The sequence below is a fragment of the Lipotes vexillifer genome, unplaced genomic scaffold (assembly GCF_000442215.2).
Source record: "Lipotes vexillifer unplaced genomic scaffold, Lipotes_vexillifer_v1.1 scaffold459, whole genome shotgun sequence".
NCBI lineage: Eukaryota > Metazoa > Chordata > Mammalia > Artiodactyla > Lipotidae > Lipotes > Lipotes vexillifer.
The window spans coordinates 1,124,979-1,134,084 of record NW_006769874.1 but is presented as its reverse complement, the minus strand read 5'-3'; the positions used below and the strand labels follow the sequence as shown (position 1 = coordinate 1,134,084).

Genomic DNA, 9,106 nt, shown 5'->3' with positions numbered 1-9,106 from the left:
AATTGTTGCCTCTCACCCCTGAGACAGGCCAGGCCAGGCTGTGGTGGAGGGTGACGTGACATCACTCAAGTGCCTGCTGGGGGTGAGAGGGCCACACCATAGTCGCGTCTGATTGGTGACAGACAATTTTGTGTTAAATGGAAAGTGTCCGATTCCAAAAGATGTGTGATTTGATGTTTTGAACGACAGTAATATCAGGACTTTAGCATCCTCTTATCTCTAACGTCTATTGAGTTAAACTTGCTCCAGGTGGACTTCCCTGGTGGCGCAGTGGTTAAGAATCCGCCTGCCAATGCAGGGGACACGGGTTCTGTCCCTGGTCTGGGAAGATCCCACATGCCGTGGAGCACCTAAACCCGTGAGCCACAACTACTGAGCCTCCACTCTAGAGCCCACGAGCCACAACTACTGAGCCCGTGGGCCACAACTACTGAGCCCATGCGCCTAGAGCCCATGCTCTGCGACAAGAGAAGCCAGGTCAGTGAGAAGCCCGCGCACTGCAACAGAGTAGCCCCCGCTCGCCACAACTAGAGAAAGCCCATGCACAGCAATGAAGACCCAACACAGCCAAAAATAAATAAATTAAAATTAATTAACTAATTAAAAAAAATTTGCTCTAAGGACTTCCCTGGTGGCTCAGTGTTTAAGAATCCGCCTGCCAGTGCAGGGGACATGGGTTCTGTCCCTGGTCCGGGAAGATCCTACATGCCGCGGAGCAACTAAGCCCATGCGCCACAACTACCGAGCCTGTGCTCTAGAGCCCGTGAGCCACAACTACTGAGCCCGTGAGCCACAACTACTGAAGCCCGCGTGCCTAGAGCCCGTGCTCCACAACAAGAGAAGCCACTGCAGTGAGAAGCCTGAGCACAGCAACGAAGACCCAACGCAGCCAAAAATAAATAAATAAAATTTTAAAACAACTTGCCCCAAGAGTAACAGCAGTGGACATCCGGACTGTTGATTGCAGGCTAGGGATGTTTGGGCGTGTGTGACGTGCTTTGTAAGCCTCAGCCCCTCACTTCTCCAACAGCCGCTGCAGGATGTTCTAGAATTGCTGCCCCTGTCCTACAGAAACTGAGGCACCCGTAATTCAGTTACATGTTCAGTTAGCTGGAAAGAGTCTCCTTTTTCTACTTCATAGAATTTAGAAAGTTATCAAATACATCAGCCTGGAAGCTATTCTGTTACTTATCTACTTTTACTTTTCCTCATGGCTTTCTTAGGTCTGAGAGACCTGTAACTTACAGCCATTGCAGTCACTTAGAATTGGCACTCTGGGTGATGTTATCAAAGAATTAGTGCACATTTAGATTGTGTTTCTGGGAGACTGCATGTGGGTTCCTCTTGAATGCTTGCATGAACATTTTTTGTGAACTCTTCATGAATTAATCACTGGTAAAGCTGAGGAAAGCTGACGCCTGTTGTGTTTTTCCATGCTAACCATGGTTAACATCTGAATTGGCAAATTGTCAGTCATTCTAAAGTGGGTATAAATTTTGTTCAGCAATTGATTGGATGGCAGCGCAAGGCAGTGGGAAGGGCCCTGAGCCTGGGGTCGGGTGCAGGTCAGGGGCTACCTGGCCGGGTGGCAGGTAAGCCAGGTTCCTAGCCAGGCCCTCTGAGCCTCGGTTTCCCCGTTTCTAAACCAGCAATAATGTTTCCACTTTGCAGAGTTGTGAGAATCAAATGAAGAACGGGAAGACATTTTGTAGAACTTTAATCATTGATAAAATGTGAGGCGTTATGACCAATAGCAATGTTTTTCTTGAATACAAATAGCTGCTTGTTTGCAGACACTTGGCTGGGCTGTTGCTTCAGGACAGGTGTCTGTGTAGACGGACGTCTACGCTGTAAGCAAGTGGGGAACTGGCCCCACCAGGCAGTGCTGGTGATTAGTGAACCTGCCTTTTCTGTGCCAGTGGCTGTTTAGCTGCTCCTGTGAAATCCCCTGGCTGTCAAGCCGTGGCTTTCCGGGAGGACGCCCAGTGCCGTGTGATTATGTGGGTGCCTGAACGATGGTGTTCTCTTTCTTCTCAGCTTGGGTTTGTTGTTAATTGTCGAAGCGAACTGGAGCAGATGAGCAGAGGAACGCCTGGAGAGCAGTGACGAGCGCTCGTGGAGCTCGTGCTGGGTTCAGGGGCCTCGGTCCTGAGCGGGGGTGGGGGGCTTGGAGTGCGGAAGTGAGGAACTTTACCCCTCCCGCTTTGTGAAAGCAGCAGCATGCCTGCCCGGGAGTGCCCTGCACGGAGAGGAGCCCGTGCAGGCGGTTTACTGGGAGGCAGTTTCGTTACTTTTAACCAGAGAATTCTTTAAAACCATCCTCACAGGAAGCATGAGTGGGAGAAGCATGGGACCTGTGCCGCGCAGCTGGAAGCCCTCGATTCCCAGAAGAAATACTTCGGCAAAAGTCTGCATCTGTCCAAGGAGCTTGCCCTGAACAGGTGGGCGACTTGGTCCTGTAGCCTCGCCTTCCTCGCCCCACTCTCCCAAGTCACCCCAGTCCCGGAGCAGCATCCCTGCCCTCCGCTGCTGGGGACCCGGGGAAGCGGCCAGTGGGGTCGTCCCTGAGAAGCACCCACCCCCCCCCCCCCCCGAGCTTTTCCAGATGCCTGGAGGCCCCGACCACTCAGAGCAGCGGCCTGAGAGCCTCGGGGGGCTCATCAGACGTACTGCAGCCTGAGGCGGGCAAGACCGACGGGGGCACGCCCCTAAGCTGTGGATCCTGGTAGAAGCGTGTTGCATTAGCAAGACCCGCACTCCCAGAATCCTTAGGTCTTTGCTCTGGTGCCCTGCGACAAGCAGGACGGGGTTCGGGGTGAGGTCCTTGAACCCCTAGCGATGATCAGGCCCCGGGTGAGCTCTGGGGACTCGGAAACCCCGCGAGGGCCCTGCTGAGAGCCAGGCTCGACCCAGGGGGCTGGGGGCAGGCCGGCCCGCCACGTAGGCAGCTTCCTCTGCCTCATCTCAGTGCTCAGAACAAACCGGGAACTAGTGTAAAAGCCGCGGCGGGAGGTGACACGGCTCACTGAGGCCGAGCAGAGCGCGCCCAAGTCCTATGGAGAACCTTGGCGTCTCCTTGAGACGAGGACACCCCCATCGGTTCCTTGCACCTGCCCCAACACCCCAGCGTTGGGGGCTCCACGGGACATGTCCCCGTCCCACACCCCGACCCGCTCACTGTGATCAGAGCGGAGTGACGGCTGGGATCTGGATGGGAAGGATCCAGGCCGAGGCGGGAGGGGAGCACCCTTGGGGAAACGGGGCACCACAAGGCACACCCGAAATCAGGCGCTCAGCGCCCCGGCTCCCGATGGGGGCCAGTCGTGCAGTCGTGTAGCTCCTCCCTCCTCGGGTCTGCTCGCTGCCCTGAGGTGCTGGGGGCCGCCTGCGGAGCCCGAGGTCGCCTCCAGCTCTGGATCTGCAGGGCTGAATGCCCGCACTAAGGACGTGATAGAAACAGCACCCTCTTACACATCGTGGGTGTCCTGCAGGGGCTTCGTGCTGGAAGCAGAAGGACAGGTCCTGTGCACACATTTCCCCACTGCAGAGGTCCCGGGGAGAGGTAGCCCAGGGCGTGTCGGGCAGCGCCTGGCGCACTAGAGCCACGGGTGCTTCCCACTCACCAGCCCCCGAGGGAAGGAAGGTGCCCTCTGTTTCCCACTATGGACCTCACGGTCCCAATTCATGAGCAGCGTGAGTCCCACTGCACAACAAAATGAATCAGCCATACACATACAGCCATCCCCTCCCTTTTGGACTTCCATCCCATTTAGGTTACCACAGTGCATCGGGTGAGTTCCCTGTGCTATACAGCGTGTTCCCATCAGTTTCTATTTTATACAGAGTATCAGTAGTGTATATGTGTCAATCCCAGTCTCCCACTTTCTCCCACCCCACCCCTTTCCCCTTGGTGTCTATATATTTGTTCTCTACGTCTCTATCTCTGTTTCTGCTTTGCAGCTAAGATCACCTGTACCATTTTTCTAGATTCCACATGTATATGCGTTATTACACGACATTTGTTTTTCTCTTTCTGACTTACTTCACTCTGTATGACATTCTCTAGGTCCATCCATGTCTCTACAAATGAACCAGTTTCATTCCTTTTTGCAGTCCAGGTTTTATTGAATCAAACAGGCAAAGGGGAATAAACTGACATGCTGAAAGTTTTAAAGTCAAATATCTGAATAATTCATCCCTTCATCCAGCAGCTATTTATTAAGGACCTCCTGCTTAACGCTTTTGGAATGCCGGTGGCTTTACCTTTATACACATGGGTGCAAAGCTGCTGAATTCTGGAATCACTGGAGTGTGTTCACAGGGGCCCGTGGAGTGAAAGGCACTCCTGGGAATAGAATTCTGTTAAAAACTACATAGAGGGTTTCCCTGGTGGTGCAGTGGTTGAGAGTCCGCCTGCCGATGCAGGGGACGCGGGTTCGTGCCCCGGTCCAGGAAGATCTCACATGCCGTGGAGCGGCTGGGCCCATGAGCCATGGCCGCTGAGCCTGCGCGTCCGGAGCCTGTGCTACGCAGCGGGAGAGGCCACAGCAGTGAGAGGCCTGCGTACCGCAAAAAAAAACAAAAACAAACAAACAAAAAAACTGTATAGAACAACCACAGAGAAATCCTATTCTTTCCCAGTTTCTCCAAGGACAACCTAAACTCTTAGTACTCATAAAATTAAAATTGAGTCAAAACTTAAAACATCCCTTCTATTTTTCTCTAATTATAAACCATTACTACAGATTGTATTTTTCTCAAAGGTAAGCCTGTCACATTATCATAAAGTAACAGTTTTAAATTCAGTTTATAATATAGAGGCAGCAAACCTGGGAAAATGTGAAGTGTCTTGAACCGAAGCTCTCAGATCACCCACAGATACGGGCCAGGGGATTAATGCCAAACTCATCTTCACTCGGGAGGAAGAATTGGACAAACTCTCTCCTGGTCCAGATACCAAGTTCCCCCCAATATTTCTCTCTCTTTGCCGTATTTCCTTGATGCCCTAACCCAGGAGGGCTCTAGAGCAGTGTTACCCCAAAGAAATAGAACTCAAGCCACATACGTGGTTTTAAATTTTCTAGTAGCCTAATTAAAAAGAGCAAAAAGAAACATTGGTTTTATAGTGTATTTTGTTTCACCCAATATATCCAAAATAATCACTGCAACTTGTAATAACTACTTAAAAATCATTGAGAGGTTTTGCATTTGGGGAGCATAAAGTGTTTGAAATCTGGCATTTATCTTACGGTGACAGCGCAAGGACGGGCAGTGGGTGTGTGTCTTCGAGGACCTCTTCCCGCTTGTCTTAGGACCACACAGCAAAGATCCATAGGTCACCGATGTGCAGTCTCTAGAGAAACTGTCTCGTTAATGCTTTTGCCAGAAACCATGACTGAAGGAGGCAGGGCCCGGCTGGAGTCCTGTTTCCCTCAGGCAGACCCCTGTCTGATGATGTCAGCGCCTGGGGTCCCTGCATCTTCACGTGGTCACAGCTGGGATAATCCAGAGCCGTGATGGGGGATACAGAGCATTTTTGGAATTATTTAATCTGAGAATATTTTTATGCCGTACTCTATCATTTAGTAAGTTAACCATATCATACTACGATTAGCATTCACTAGAGCTGGTTAAAACCACATGCTTTAGGAAGTGATTCCAGGCTGTAGGGATTGAACCTATTTCAAAGATCTGACCAAATGCAAGGTTGTTAGGATAAGGCTAGAATCCCAAATCAATTGCTAAGTATCGTTTAGGACAGGCGTGGCAGATGCGTGGTTATGTAATAGCAGCTCCAGTTGGTCGCAGCCATCCGGACCGCTGCCGAGAGGTTCCGGTGCTGGAAGGGGGGCCCAGATCAGACACGCGTGCGCCCAGGGTAAGGGGAGGTCCAGGCAGCCTGAGCACCGTTTATGTGCTGCCCTTGTCAACAGATTTATTGTCCCAGGTAATAGAAAGTACACACTTTCCTTTAAGTGTCTTCATTTTTACTGTGAAATATGGTAAGAACAAGAATGGAAAATGGGTCTTCATTATACAGTTATTTTTTTTTTACTTTAAATTTTAGCACGCTCCAAAAATTGGGGATAACACCATCTACTTACTACCAGGTAAGTCTTGCTTTCAGCTTAATCAAATGTGTATCCGCTAACTGGGGACACCTGGCCACGTTCAAGTGTCCCATCAGCCTGTGAGCTACACTCAGGTTTTAAAGCGACCCAAACCAGACCCTCCGACCTATTATGTTTCTAAATAGGTTTTATTTAAATCTTGTTTTCCTCTGTGTTTTGAGTGTAAACCAAAGGCTACTTAAACCGATGGTTTTGAAGCAGATTGATGATTTCCTGGTGAGAAGTGTGTTCCGGGTTCTGAAGAGGCAGGTAGAGTAAGGAGTTGGAAACCCCCGTTTTATAGTAGTTTGAGGAAGAAAGTGAAAATTTGTTTTTATGATATAACTATGTTGCGTGAGAAAACTAGAAATTTAAACATGGCAGAGCCTATTGTCTGGTGGCCTCTACAGAAGGTCATTGTTTCCACCCAGGGTAACCCTCTGTGAGCACAGCTGTGTTTGTGCTCAGCCAGGCCACCCCTGGCATCGGTGGCCGCCAGACCACGGGCCTGAAGCCTCTGCTCTGTGGCCCTTTGCAGATATAAAAAAGCCTGAAGGTGTGGCTATAAAAAGCCCGATATAGGATATAAAAAAGCCTGAAAGTCACTGATTATGGCAATTCTGAGTTCCGGTGCCATGGCTGGATGCTGAACCATCATTCTGGTCTCGTGACAGTCGGTGGAGCTAAATCTGCACTTGCGTCTTGCTCTTTGTATCTGCTGTTTTCGTCCCTCCCTGGAGAGTAGGGACCAGAGGGAAGAGTGCCCTTCAGGAGTGTCAGCTGCCCTTTGTCCATCCTGCCAGGAGGCTGTGAGGCAGTGTGCTTGCCGGCCCCTTGGTTTCATCTGGACTCCCGTTTAAGTACATAAAGGGAATTTTTTGCATCCTTGCTCAGAACTTGACATTCAGAGAAATGATTTCGATTCTAGCAAAAGCAACAGTGGCAGCACATGTTTTCTGAGCTCCTTCTCTGTACTGGAGGCATTAGGTTTGGTGTGTGAAGTAACGCGATGCACGGCACAGGCAGGGTCCTGACCTCTGAGCTCCTAGCAGGAGAGTTCCTGCTTTTAAAAGCACCCAGCCTCTAGGCCCTGGATCAGGACAGCAAGGAGAACGGAGACCCTTGTAGAGCAGCTTGTGTGGATTCCGGTCTGGAGGGGGGAGCCCAAGGGGGCAGCCTCGTCTCCTTCGGGGGTGGGGCAGTTCATTCACCAGCATCTTCCAGTTCTATCTGTGAGCCAGGGGAGCTCAGGGGGATGACGCTGTTGTCGGTTGTTCACGTTCCTGAGAGTAAAAACCAGTGTCACTTGTTCTGAGTAAAACGGAACTGTTCATTTCCTCTGTTGAAGTTTCATTTCTAACACACTTTATCTGATTTCAGATTTCAGATATTAAAGATGCCCTTGTCAGTGTGTACGGCGTCGTGCCCAAAGTCCAGTGTCTTCCAAAACAGGTCAGACGTGTGATGTTCTTGTCATCCTTTCTGTCCCTATCAAGAAGCAAGTTCGGTTTTTCTGAGAGCTTTGTCCTCACCGTGAAGTTCCCAGGACAGAGTGGTATATGTGTGGGTGTGCAAACGGGCTTGTGCTGTGTGTGCATGGGCGTGCGCGCGTGTATGTGTGTGTGTGTGTGTGTGCACTTTGAAATAATAAACTGTCCTTTGGCACTGTGCTAGGATGGGGCTTGTTTCCTGGCAGCTTCCCCCTAACAAGAAGGCTCCCGTTCTGGAGGGGTGGTGCAGTGGGGGCGAGGCAGTGTGGGTATATTTTGCAGTTAAACATTTCTCAGTGTTCGCATTGTTAGTCTTAGACATTTCAGTTGTAGTTACCTGTCCAACTTATAGATGGATTGTACTTTCTTTTGTCAGCTGATAAAGTCTTAAATTCATTTAGTGATAGGGTGCTGTTTACCTACTTATCTACAAAAAGCCATGTCTTCTCCTGGGACTGTGATGCAGATGCGGTGTGTCCGGCTGTGTCTGCACGCACCTTTAGCGATGTGTAAATTTCTAAGCTGAAAGTGGGGTCCCCTCCCTCACGCCGCCAGCCTGGCGCAGGGGATGGCTGGATGGTGACCACAGGTGCTGCCTGGGGCCCTGGCCCTACTTTACCCCTGGAGCTAGTGTCCTGCTCCTGGAACGTGGATCCTGGGTCCGGAGCCACCGCTTTTGTTTTTCTTCAAGTTCTAAAACTCGCTGATCATAGAACCGTCATGATGATCCAACCTGAATTCTAAAACGTCTTTTGTTCCTCATTGCAGGGCGACGAGGAGGTGCAGCTCCTTGCGCAGATTGAGGTGTGCTTCTCCAAGGACCTGCAGCTGCAAAACTGCATGGAACCCGGGGAGCCGGCGCCCCGAGGGCCGGAAGCGAGGCTGGCGGGGAGCCTGGGGCTGGAGATCTGCAAGGACGGCATCCTCTTTTACCCCGCACTCAACAAGACCAATCACTGATGACCGCATTTTGTAAATAGTATTCATTTTGAAAAGCAAGAGGAATTGACAAACCACTGCTTTTTAAAAAGCACTTCTGAAGTGAAATCTCCTGTTTACAACCTCCTTTACCTAAGCCTGTTCTGTTTGCTTTGCTTTGCACTCCGTGTCTGGGAGTTGATTTTCGTGGTACATGTAAAGATGGGGTGAACATTGGGTACATTGAAAGGGAGGAAAGTTCCCCGCCTCTTGCCTGCTTTGTGACTGCAGTAAAGCTTATGGTTTTCTTTTTTTCTCCTTTATCAATCTCTGTGGCAGCCTTGGAGACAAATCTGGGCAGATGGTACCGATTCAGGAGAACTCTCTCCTGTGTCCCTCTCAGTGAGCTGCCTTCTCACTCTGAATACTCCTGGGGGGCCGTTGGGACCATCCCTCGAGCAGGAGCCCGGGCCACCTCGCAGGGGGTGCACAGGAGGGCGTCTCCACCTCCGACCTCAGGGCTGCCGGCTCCTGTTCCGTGGTCACCCACAAGCATCTCCCTCGGTGACCTGGCATGGGTGGGCGTGG

The 9,106-nt window shown here is 50.8% G+C and overlaps 1 protein-coding gene across 1 annotated transcript in view; it reads left to right on the top strand.

Moving 5' to 3' along the window:
• The window catches only part of RNASET2 (ribonuclease T2), a 21,833-nt gene extending 13,273 nt beyond the window's left edge, over positions 1-8,560 (top strand). The window contains exons 7-10 of the mRNA XM_007445914.1: positions 2,328-2,441; positions 6,068-6,110; positions 7,491-7,562; positions 8,369-8,560. Coding sequence (XP_007445976.1) covers positions 2,328-2,441; positions 6,068-6,110; positions 7,491-7,562; positions 8,369-8,560 — 421 coding nt within the window. The remainder of the gene's footprint in view (positions 1-2,327; positions 2,442-6,067; positions 6,111-7,490; positions 7,563-8,368) is intronic.
• The last annotated feature ends 546 nt before the right edge of the window (positions 8,561-9,106 follow it).